This window comes from Meles meles, chromosome 13 (assembly GCF_922984935.1).
Source record: "Meles meles chromosome 13, mMelMel3.1 paternal haplotype, whole genome shotgun sequence".
Classification (NCBI taxonomy): domain Eukaryota; kingdom Metazoa; phylum Chordata; class Mammalia; order Carnivora; family Mustelidae; genus Meles; species Meles meles.
In genome coordinates, this window is record NC_060078.1 from 37,026,403 (window position 1) to 37,039,107 (window position 12,705).

A 12,705-nucleotide genomic window follows, 5' to 3' on the forward strand; every position below is an offset into this window, starting at 1 on the left:
GACACACTCGGCCTGTGGACACCTGGAGGTGGGAAGAATTACCACTTGAGTGCTGTTGGATTCGACCTGCCTACCTTAAGTCAGAGTCAGTGATGCCCATAGTCATGAGTGGCTCTCCACAGCTGGGCAGGCTGACGTTGCCACGCACAAATGGTCACAGCTCTCTCCAAACCGGGACCTCTCCTCGTACTGGCCCTACCCGATGCCCTAGTATTTTGTGCTGTCTTCATTCACTGGAAAACGATCAGGCTTATTAAAGGCAAATGTCACAAGTTCTTGGTTTTCTAAGACAAATACCCTACATATACATATATCCTTCATGTGGTAGTAACCCTCTCTCTCCTCATCTGATGCTTTGGTAGGATTTTGCCTACAGTGATTTAGTTCTGTCTAGATCTTTTTTAATCTGGATCAGACTTAATTGCTTCAAGATCTTCTTTCCCAATATTTAACTTTCACAAAGAATATGGATTGTACCTGCTAGTTGATAATTTTCAAGAGCCATCAGTTATGCCCTTGATTTTCTTGCTACATTTCCCATTATTCTTCTTGTATCATATATATGTACATATATGATACCTATATACATATACATGCACGTGTGTGTGTATACACATTGCTATAAGTTGTTCAGAGTTTTAGGAAACCTCACGGATCTGGGCAGTCCGGTTACTGGCACACCATCTATTCTTTCAACTGATGGGTTGAGAATCCCTTCATTTATTCAAATCTTCCACTCATCAAATATTTACTGAACTGGAATCCTTCAGCCCATTTCCTACGCAGGCATTCTTGCCAACACACAAAGCCCAGCCAAGGATGCCAGCATGCTGCATTTCTGACCTTGGAGGGAAGGAAGGTAGCCCTTGTGTCCTTCCTTGACTGAGTGCAATCCAACAGGCACCGGCCCAGAAAGCTGCCATTGGCCAAAGTGAAGATCACTTTAATGCAAGCAGTCAGCCGCACTCCCGAAGAGGGCCCACACTCTGGTCTACAGATGCCCTCCTGTGCACAGCGGGTGCATCTTGTATGGCTCCAACTCCAGGAAGCAGCCTTTCACACTTCACTTCAAAGTCTCTCAGTGCAATGGAGCAGCCCTAACGTAGATCTGCTTCAGAGGCTTCCACTTCGAGTTTGCACAGGGTATTCTCTAGGAAAATTTGGTTGTAGTTGGTCAAGGGAGAAGTCAAGGGAGTTTCTCTGTTGCTGTTACCCTTGTTTGCGGGAGGGCAGCACCTTCTGTGGGTGACCAGCTGAGACACTCTTGAGAAGAAATACCTCTGAGTCTCCAGACTCTTCCCCCAGTTTGTCTGAGCTGGACTTCAGAAGACTGTCTCCCCAGAAGCTATGTCTAGAATAGCCTGTCTTGTCTAGAATAGCATATCTAGACTCTCCCTCCAAACAAAGTCCTGTCTGGCTACTTACAAAAAGCTGTCTTTAAAAGTCTCTGGGATTTTAAATGGATGGGTATGACGATGGTGGACTTGTTTCTGCACAAATAGCTTCCTCCTGGGCAAACGGCTGGCCGGGGAAGCAGAACCTTTATAAGGAAATGTGGAGACGGAAGATTCCCTGATTATCTACGAAATTCAACATACTGGTTCAGGAGAAAGCCCCCGAGAGAGGAGAAACGACACACAGCCAGGTGGGTGGGCGCATCCTGCCTCATTCCACTTTCAGAAGTTGGCATTCTTGGCTCATGTGCCCCAGCACTGTCCGGGAACCCAAGACACTAGTGCTTTTCCATGCCATTTTAATGACCCTTTGGGGTCCATGGTGTGTACAAATCCTACAGCCACAGACGGCCAATGGACAGTCACAATGAACAACACGGTCTGGTGCACAGAGAAGTCAAAGGAAGAGAAAATTGTGCCGTGGTACTTAGACGTGCCGCGTGACCCCCGCAGCCTTTGTGTGGCAGTACTTCACAGGAAATGTGTTTTGTATTTCCACTGGAGTAGGATAACTGGTTGGAAACTACAGCGGATTTTCGGTGAATGGGATGTGAAGTACTGCATTATTTTTTTCCTCCATAGATGTAAGGAGACATGCTGTCTCCCTGAGAAAGACAGGAGGAGAAAGCTCTCCTTGCCAGACACGGGGATTTGAAAAATAGTTTTCATGAGCTCTAGTTGAAGCTACCACATGCAACTAGAGCCAAGAACCTCGGGGCTGGTCCCCTGTCCCCGCTGGTGGCACCCACGAGTTTCTGCAGCCCAGCCTGGGCCAACAGCATTCATGGCCCCAGCTGGGAGCTGCCCGGCTCTGTCCCCGTCAACACACTCAAGACGTGAATCTTATTGGAAATGGGGAGGATGGCGAGGGAGGAAGAAGAAATGGGGGTTAGAAAAAGAAAATAGACGGAGGAGACCCCAAGACTGGGAGTGATGGAAGCAGCCTGGTGGGTTTGCAGTCCCGGCCGAGGCTTTAACTTTCCCTCCAGTCGAAGAAAACCCCACTGAGCACAAACAGGAATGACGGCGGCGGCTGGGTCAGCTGGGGAGAATTAAGCTCAAGAAATTGAACTAATGCAACTCAACTGCTTCAGAGCCATTAATTAAAACTTTCTTTAAAAAGATTTGAAATTCTCGGATCTGCATGTGGGTAATGTGCTTCCGCGGCAGAGTCCCAGCAGCTGCAGCTCACACCTTCCTTCCCCCGACTTCTCAGAGCAGCTCCCTTGGCCTCCTCCTACCACAGCCTCTTCCCCTGCAGGTATTCCTGCAGAAGGGGGGCGTCTCCCAGCGGCCTCAGCAGGCCGGCCCCTTCTTCCACAGCTGCCCCAGAAGACCTCCGAAAACAAAGCGTCTGTGGTCCCTTTCCGGCCCAAACACCTCGAATGCATTCTGTCGTACTACAGATGAAGAACATAACCCCTTCAGGGCTCCCCTCCCTGCAAACAGGTCTTAGGCTCCAGCCAAACAGGGGGAGTGACCAAGCGGTTCCACCTTGCAAGGATCTGAGTAACTCAACCAGCTCCATAGCCCATGGCACTATCCAGCCCCTTCTGGAATCCCAGCCCCAGCTGCTGACTCGGGCAGGACCCCAGGCAAGTTATCGAACACTCTCCGTGCCTTAGTTGTCTCATCTGTAAATGGCACGGTTTACAGGTGCCACCATTTACAGCTGCCTCGACCGCAAGGAACTGTTCCTACTCAAAATGAGGATTAAATTCGTATTTGTAAAGGACATCGTGTCTGCAATGCGGAAAATGCTATGTGTTAAATCTGACATATACCCACGTATACAGGTGCGCATGCACACCCCCCCCCTTGCTGTGCTGGCAGAATGCCTTGCGTGCACAGTAAGAGCAGACACTACCCCAAGTCTAGTCCGCACGGGAATCGAAGTTAAGCACTGGCCACTTCAAACCACCACATTAAGCAGCCTCGGGTTCTGCATGACAGAGGGCCGGTATAATAGTAGACCTGCCTGGAGAAATGGGCCCTTTCCTCAGATAAGACAAAAACACCAACCGCTCCTCAAAAAGGGAAAGGTATTTTTCGGCAAATCTTGGTGAGCCTCACCCTTCCCTCCTCACCTCTGCCTCTGATCTGTTCATAAGTTCCCCATCCAGTCCCTTCTGAAAAGGGCTCCCATTATAATGGCTCCTCACTCCTGGGCTTAAATGAGAGTCAAAGATCCCAAACTCGAAGCTCCCTCCTATGAGCATGCTGGCAACTGTCCTGAGTTTGTCAGCCCGGATGACAGATGTCCATCTCAGATGAAGGAAGCATCTGAGGGAAACAACGGGCACCATCCGAGGAGGGAGAATCCCCCGCATGAACGAGACCGGGTTGGGGGGCGGGGACCTGCGCATCAAGTACTCATTTCCATCTGGATGGGGCTTGAAGGCAGGACGTGGGGGAGCCCATGCTGCCTCGCCCCACAAGACTCTCACGAGGGACTTTACACCATTACTGGGCTGATACTAATTTGAGATGATGCCCAATCACATCACAACAAATTAACCACAGACACGTGGTGGCAATCAACTCGGGGGGCTATCCTGAACACCGGCTGGGGGATTCCGTCTCCACGAGCCGCACGCTCCCACAGATGTTTCTAAAAGCCTCTTCCCAGAGGCCCATTTAGAGAGAAATTAAATGCAACTTTGACTTAATTAACGTTTTAAATGATAATGAATACAATGTAGATTCATAGGAGGCATTTACATTGTGTTGTAAAATTGATAAAAATTTAATAACTCTTTGTTAATAAGTTATGTCTCCCCAGACCCATAAAGCCTAAGGCACTGCAAACTCCAGACTGGGTCTAATCCAGGCTCCTGGTGCAGGTGGAGGAGGGAGGCAGAGATGGGCTTGACATTTGCTCCAAGCCTGCTCTAATTCAAACCTCTGCTTGTTCATCAGTACTTTATTTCATACGGTAAAGGTCAGGATTGGGGCTCAAGGCAGCGCCTTGACAAGAGAGCTCAAGTGAAAGGCGGACTGGCCCTGGCATCTGTCACCGGAGATAGCAGAGGAAGGGGGGAGATGGAGAGCTAACTGGCCACATCCGTCCTCCACCATGGAGTGAAGATGAGGAATCTGCTGCCCAATGGTAGGAGCTGTCAGTCTGGGAATCATGACAACCAGCCACCGTCTGGAGTGAAAATGCAAACATAATTTCCATGTCACCTTGTAGAAGGACCTCGGCTCAGCCTACTTGTGGCATGCTGACGTCTTTTCTGGTTTATCCTTGAAGAGCCGAGTCACTTACTAAACTGTCGTACTCCTGGGAAGGGAGGTAGCCACGTGACAGAGGCACACGCGAGGGACCCTTCCTTCTTTCCTCCTTCTGACCTTTCTACTTCTTGTCTCCTCTGTTTCAAGGGATTTCTTTTGAAAAGTTGGCTGCCTTTCACCCAGGTGGTGCCTCTTCATCTAAATGAGATGGATCTCCATACAGCATATTTACCGTAAAGAATTCAGAAATATTTTTTTTTTGCCGGGGGGGGTGGGGGGGATGGAACACAACGAGGTCCCCAATATAAGTCAGCGACGTCACCTCAGCTGAAGAAAGCAGCTATTTATTATGAGGGAAAACCTTTGGAGATGGGCATTTCAAGGGGATTCTTTTTGAAGGAAATTTTGCCACACATGATTTTGGCCTTACAATGCTGATTTAACGAGCTGACCACTGTCTTAGCACATGAAGGCATCTTTCCAGTCAACCCTTGCTAAATGTGCCTCCCACAGAATCGGGTGAGAGGCACTGGCTTCTGTAACCCTGCCCGCTACCAACAAAATTGCTCCAAGATGCCCTCCCAGGTCCGTCGTTGGTCTCTCAGAATGATTCCATGGCTGTCTGGCCCTATTTGCCTTCCTGTTTTCAGGTCCTGCAATGAGGTGTGAATGGCCTACTCGGGGAAGGGGGGCCAGGGCTCGTGAAGAGCCAGAGCGGAATCTGAATGCTGTTTGAGTATTTGCTGTCGTGGAAGTAGGAAAGGAGAGAAAGAGAGGGAGGAAGAGACAGACAGACAGGTCATAACCAGCATGTGCAAGAAAAATGGGAAAAACTGCAGACCCAGAATGAATGAATGGGTTTACCAAATGCATGGGAAACTATGATTACATTGATTTCAGCGAGTTTCCTTCGGTTCTCCTTTTTCTGTCTTTCTATCACTGATGTTCGTGGTGGGAAGAGTCTTTGGTTTCAGGACCCAGAAGTAAAATAAACAAATACAATGCGGGGGAGGGGGGGAACTTGAGGAAGTCACCCAAAACTACACATAAAAGGAATCAGATAATGATAGGCTGTTGGTGTTTAAATCCAGCTTATTAACTCAAATCCCTCTTGAACAGGCAGTGAAGACGGTCAGTATAGGGTGAGGCCTGCTGTAGACATTTTCTTAGAGCCATTTCCACCCCTCGCCCTCGTATCTGATTTTATGTACTTCAAAATGCCATTAGTTCACTCGAGTGACTTTAGTTCTATTGACAATGTTAATTCTCTGCCCGTACAAACCAGAGGCTACTTGGGATAAGCTGATTTTTGTTTATTATCTGACAAGACTCAAGATTACACGAAACTGATTTCGGTATGCGTCCCTTCAACCTAATGGTATTGGACTGCTCTTCTCAACTTAACCATCAGAGTTGAATGCCTCCTTGTATTAGATTTATACCCAAAATAAAAGTCACGCGCCATTTAAAATTAGCCACAGTAGTTTGCAAAAGGGGTGTGTGTAATTGTGCAGGTTTAAACTATTAGTAAATTGAAAGGTTGGTGTGAGTGATCGCACGTGTACTTGAGCTAAAACTATTTCCAAGGGTGAGTCTAAAGATCTGTTTCTCTTCCAGAACATGATTAATTTGTTCATGCCGGGGCTGCTGACGGTTTGCGGCTGGCGTCCCGTCACACGGGTCTTGGCAGGTCTGAATCAATAGGGTCCTATGTTGTCGCTGCTTCAAACTTTCACTGTCCCTTTCTATTAGACTGAGCGATCAGATATCAGGCAAGACTGAAACAGCACAAAAAAAAATCTGAACAGAGAAGAAGCACAATTCTATAAAATTCTATGGAGGCAAAATGGAACTGATTAGAAGCTACATCTGTATTATTTATGTGTGTATGTGGCCGAACATCGTTTTTTTAAAAATATGGTCCTAGAACGTGGCTACTTATAAAACGTCTGGGCCCATATCATCTTGGTGTCTTTTCGAAGAGTTGGTACTCCTGCCCAGGATCGTCTGGAGTAAAAACAAAACCAGGACGATGGGAAAATGAAGCCGTGTGCACAAACTCCAGCCGCTACCATATGCAACGATTCAGTCTTGCCAAAAACATAGTCTTTGATGAATCCTTACTGGTCACTATGGGCTTCACTTTTCTGACACCGTTTCTTTTTTTCTAAGTCTTCTGTGAAGGGGTCCTTCTTCCCTGAAGAGCTTTTTGTCTGTACACTCTGACCTTACAACTCTTGAGTCCAAAAGAAGGCAAGTGTCAGAACAGAACGTGACTTGGCCCGACCCATCTTCAGTAACGGGCCACACCTCGGAGGAGAGGTGCCCTGAGCAGGCGGGCCCTGCTGCTAGAAGGCAGATCTTTAAAACTGTGTGAACACTTTTAATATATTACTACTCCTCTGGGAACGGGCTACTTTTCTTCCCACTTCAGAAAACACATAATGGGACTTTGTGTTTCAATTTAATGTCCCTTGGAAACGGAAATCTTTCCCCTTATGAGAAAGAAAAAAAAAAAAAGGCAAGGAGGGAGACTAAAGGCAAGAGAGAAATGAATTAGGCAGTCTCCAAAGCACACTGGCTCAACTGGGAAACAGCGACCAAAGCAAGCTCCATAATGATATAATGACCTTTAATGAGTGTCTTGGGAAACAATACGGCCCTAGCATAAAAGACAAAGGGCAAAACCCATCATGGCTCTGCTGACACTAATTCAAAATGATTTTCAGAACAACTAAAGAATGTAAGAGAAGTAATCTGATCCGCCCATCTGACCTCACTTTGATTCAAGGGCCCTTCTCCTGCCATTTCTAATTGTCAAACCCTCTACATTTCACATCTGCTCATATTTAATGAAAAGCCCACTCTCACCACTGCTCTTTGAGTCAACCAGCTCCGTCAAATGGGCACCACCCAACCCCACCACCAGCAAGGAGAGCCCAGGGATTGCTATTGGAGCTCTGCCAGTGGAATTCTGCGTAGGGATAGACATTTTTTAATTGGAGACGAAGGCCTTTTGTGGGTGCGCGAAGGGGCTCAAATTGGAATGGATTTTTTTCTAACTTCTTCTTAATGGTCAAAGGTGAGAGGACTCACATAGGGGTGGAGTAAATCTGCTTTTGTTTGACGGCGTGAGGATGGCGGGGAGGCTGATGAAACAGAAGGTGACCCCCCCACCCCCAAGCTGTCAGTACCAGTTAAGCCTTCCACATAGAGCCCAAAACTCCATGTTTTCCATGGTGGGGCTGATCTGGGGTGGGAGGGGGGTAGGGAAGGACAACAGTCTCACGCACAGGGTATTTCCAAGAGGATGGGACAATCCCACCCTAAGTTTTTCTTCTCTTGGCCTCCATCAATGCTTGGATTAAATTGCAGAGTTGAGAATTCCCTCCAATTATGGTTTCTCCTGGATGAAATGAAATTACACACGCTGGGTATCGCGGGCCTCACACAGGGGACACACATGTTACTGTGATTGGTATGGGCGGCTCTTGCCAAGACACGACCACATACAGCCCGAATGGCTCCTTCCTTTTCTCCCCTGAATCCCTGGCCAAGGTTTTAGAGCATAGCGGTTATCTGATAACAGAAGAAGTTGTGCCTTAGGCAAATGGGTAACCCCGGTAGCTGGTGGTTATGTTCACTGCCATCAGTCAAAGAGGTGGCCAATCCGTGCCACCAGAGCTCACCACTTGGCTCTCCCCCTCACCCCCGTCTCCCATCTTGAACCTAGTGTCTTGCGATACATCTTAGACAAACAAATTCCTTATGTGGTGGCGACCGAGCTCACCTTGCAGCATCATAGGAACAAGAAAGAATTCTCACGATGAGACTAAAAGGGTAAAGGTTCATACTGGGGCATCAATAGCAAAGATTTAAGAGGAACTTTCTTCCTAGAATTTTAGGCAAATGTGCTTGGGACAGTCCAAAATCCTTCTCGATTCATTTTAAAAATGAATCCTGTTTCTTGGCACTGTTCCAGAAGGACAGTGAATTTTGAGGAAGAAAAGATGATTCTCTGGTCCTAGATATAACTTTTCTGAGTGACTTGAAAATAGCTAGATGCACAGATTTTGCCTCAGACCTGAACAGCAGGCTCAAACACCAGTACGTGGCATGGCATACCACTCTACCATGTACAAGGATGTCAGGACTCCCTCGGCCCTGGGAGCCTCTATGGGTCACTGTCCCACAGGCACCCCATGCTGGGACTGCCTTCCACACCAGCACAGGTCAATCAGCAAGTTCCTTGCAGGAATAAATGCACAAGAGTGAATTGCTCTTCCCATTCCCCCACCCCATCACTGCTAGTATGAATTAACTCCCTCTGGTGAAAGTTTAGTTCATCCAGCCCTGGGCACTGAGAAGGAGAAAGACCAGGTGGCAATAGGGTCACCAGCCAGTGTGCCAGGTGCTTTCAAGAGGAAGGGGTGAAGCACAGAAAAAAGGACAGCCTTCTGTCTTTCGTGCTACCGAAAATGCAAAAATAAGGTGAGCCCCACTCTTGAAGACATCCAAGTCTTCACGTGGAAACACAGCCTCTTCTGCCCTTAGAGGAGGACCCACAACCCAGCGCCTCAGTGTGTGTGCTGGAGCTTTCTGTAACATTACCCAAGAGCCATCAGTAAAATACAGCAAAGTCCATGCTGTGGACAAGGACGAGGAAGGTCTCAGGAATCTGCTGCATGTCAACATTGCTGGCTGCCAGCTGCCAGACCTTGACCAGTGTTTACCATCCCCGACCTTGTGGGTGACAAAGAAGACACCCTCAAGGTCCTGTGCAGTGGACTCAGGGAAATCATGGCAGTTCGTGGCTTTATTGTTTTTGTTGGTTATTTGAATTCACAATTGCTACAGGAGACCTTAGTTAAGTGCAAGATTCTGTTCTGGGAGAAATAATGATCCTTCGAATTAATCAGCTTTCTGAGGGAAGCCCTGGACTGCACCAGTCAATATAGGCTTACAGATTTCGAACATGCTTTTCCAGAACATAGGACACAATCTGGCACAGGAGGAATGAGATACAGGTTAAAAAAGACAAGGTTTAAAAAATAAAAGAAGAAAGAAATCCACATTCATCTTAACCCAGTTGTATTTTGGAAACGACCTAAGCTCACTAAAAGCAATTTTATGGTAGACTTGGCTTGTTCTCTCTACTTGTTCCCTCTCCTTCCTCCCTGCAACCCAAGCCAATGTATAGCTTTGACCCAGATATTAAGATATGCATTTCCACGGATCTTTGTGTTAATACAGTATTTGATTTGCTGTCACTTAATTTCCATTTATATTTATTTAAAGAGGGAGACTGCCACTAGACTCTAATATCACCGTCCTGCACGTCATTACCAGAAGTGCAATGAGTTAACAGAACGGGAAGGGAGCCCTTCCCTGGCAGGTACATGGGGACACAGGCAACGAGGACGACATATCCATCACCACATACAAGGTCACACTGGGAAGAAAACATCAGCTGGACGGACGCACAAGAACCACAGGGCACACAACACAAGACGGGGATGATACCACAGACAGCACAGACACAGAACTCCGTGTGTCGGGGTCAAACTTACAGGCACGGAAACTGGTGGAGCAATCATTAACAGAGACAGAAGAAAGTGGGAAGGTTCTCTCAAGGGTGTCCATGTTAGCACGCACACGGCCTGACATGCATGAGCAGTCACGCTCAGAACGTCCGCAATCAAAACAACATGCCCGTCTCATTCTCTTGTAGATGGACATCTTGGCTATCACCATGTGGTTGGATGGAGGAGAGGAAGAGCGGTAGTTAATGGCAAGGTCACACACAGCAAGGCAGCTAGAAGGGAGCTAAAGGGATTTAACACAGGTCTTAGTTCACATTAACAGTCTTGACCCAGAAAAAAAAAAAATGCAGAGTGACTGCTGGTAACAGTTTGGTTGTACATCACAAAAAGCAGCGAAAATATAAATTGCCTTTACGGTTCCCCCCAAGGCTGTTGTGTATTATTTTTCTCCCCTAGGTAAAGTGGGTGACTACAGGAAGCGGGCATGGCTGATTACAATCAGGTTCTTGGATGAGAAGAAGAGCACGTTAGAGACAGCAAAAATGTAACCAACATTTTTCCCCTGGCGCAATTAATACAGGAGGTCAAAATCTACACACAGCCAATCAATTAATTGCTTATTTGGCACAATAAATGGTTTTTGCGAGATGCAAAATATCTAATATGCAGGCTTTCTAATTTCCATCCATTTCTGGGCATTAGGCAGAGCCTAGGATAAGCTTTCATCAAATTAGATGTGAAACGATTACATGTTAATATGGAATCTGAGGATGCCTCTGCTGAACTTCCCCAGAGTGAGTTTACATGATGCCTACAGGAATTTAAATTTACTCTTGACAGAACAAATATCCAAATCTGTCCATATAAGAAATGCAGCTACTCAAGGCTAACGCTGCGTATTTGACATTAAAGGCAGTTCACAAATAAGAAATCACCAAAAGCATATGAGATGTTGGTCTATTGGAATGCATTTAGCTACTCATGGGTGTATTTTCTGCTTAAAGCTGGGAGAGTCGGAAAATCGCATCTGCTTTTCTCTCCCCACCCACTGAACTATTCAGAAAGCCATCGGGCTATTGGTCAATCATAATTTTTTCTTACACAGAAAATACTGGCCGAAATAGATTAGAGATTATAAAACATGAAGTTAGAGATTAGGTCCCATGTCAAATATCTTACTTATATTTGCAGGTAGCATTAATAGCTCTTCTAAAGCTGATATCATAGGTTCTGGCCTGCCTGGGGATCCAGCTTGCGTGCTGACCCCCAAACCCTGCTGGACGTCACCGTAGCGGTTCTCAGGACACATCACCCTTATCCTTCAAGCCAATTTATATTTCAGTCCGAGGAGCTTTTTGTGCCTCATTTTGATGCTACAACAGGCAAATGTGTTTGCTCATCACTTAGCATGGACCAGCCTGCTTCTCTCACAGGATTGGAGAAGAACTTCTATTTATTCCAAGCGTCATCGCCAAAGAGTAAGCCTGAACTGGAGAGGTGTTACTCCTGGCGCCCACACCTTTCATTTTAAGTCATTCCCCCCGCCCCTTTCTTTTTCTTTGTGGAGAATGGTTGCACTCTTACTTTAAAATATGGCTTGTGGTTTTGCCCTCTTTGAATGTTACAGTCACCAGGAAGAGGGGTTTAAATCTCTCAAATGGGTCAAGTCCTGTTCTAAGACCTTTATGACTTGCCATACAGTATATTTGTCAAGCAGGGGTAACGTTATGATTGTGAAGAACAGGCACTGGGGGAGATGAATGAGAGATCCGTTCCTGTAAACTTGGTTCCCATTTTTAGTGACATGTTCTTTTAGCATCCTAGCGAACTGGTTGTTCAAATCACCATCATGCGCCCCCAGCCCTCTTCCATGCACGGTACATCATTCCTGAGCTGAGCTGAGCTTTTACCAAAAAAAAAAAAAAAAAAAAGAGAGAGAGAGAGAAGGAAAAAAAAAAAAAAAGAGAGAGAGAGAGAAAAGAAAAGCTCCACTATAGCATTTGAATTGGAAGACTTCAGAAGGCATGGCATGAATGCGCAGACACCCCAAATGGTAGGAGTTGAAGTCAAGAAAGAGGAAAAAGTCTTCAGCTGAAGACACAAAAATAAAATTATTTTACACACATCCAGATATGATGGACAACTGGTAGACCACTTGCTTATTTGGGGGCTGGTTCTTTTACTGGAAATATTGATGTGTTATTTACACAGAGGTGGGAAACAAAGATAATTTTTTTGTTTCACTGTAAATAAATCGTTTTGAAAAAAATTTAATCAAATGCTGTAGCAGAAGAGAAGCCCATCAAACTCTGAAATGCTATGCTTCTCATTAGCAACAGTCCCTGGTTTTCATTTCCATACTGCCATTTTGGGTTCATATACAATAATAGAATCTGACACATTTATAGGGAAAGAGAGTTCTTCTATATATACCATCTTTAAGGACAAGGGGAGGGAGGATGAGGCGGAATAAC

General features: G+C 46.3%; 1 protein-coding gene across 27 annotated transcripts in view; it reads right to left on the minus strand.

The window, feature by feature from the left end:
• KCNMA1 (potassium calcium-activated channel subfamily M alpha 1) overlaps window positions 1–12,705 on the minus strand; it is a 730,062-nt gene that overhangs the window by 114,414 nt on the left and 602,943 nt on the right. For 3 of the 27 annotated variants that reach the window (XM_046026778.1, XM_046026779.1, XM_046026781.1), the window contains one exon: window positions 10,259–10,432. The exons of the other annotated variants lie outside the window; for them this stretch is intronic. In XM_046026778.1, coding sequence (XP_045882734.1) covers window positions 10,259–10,432 — 174 coding nt within the window. The remainder of the gene's footprint in view (window positions 1–10,258; window positions 10,433–12,705) is intronic. 27 annotated transcript variants of the gene reach the window in all.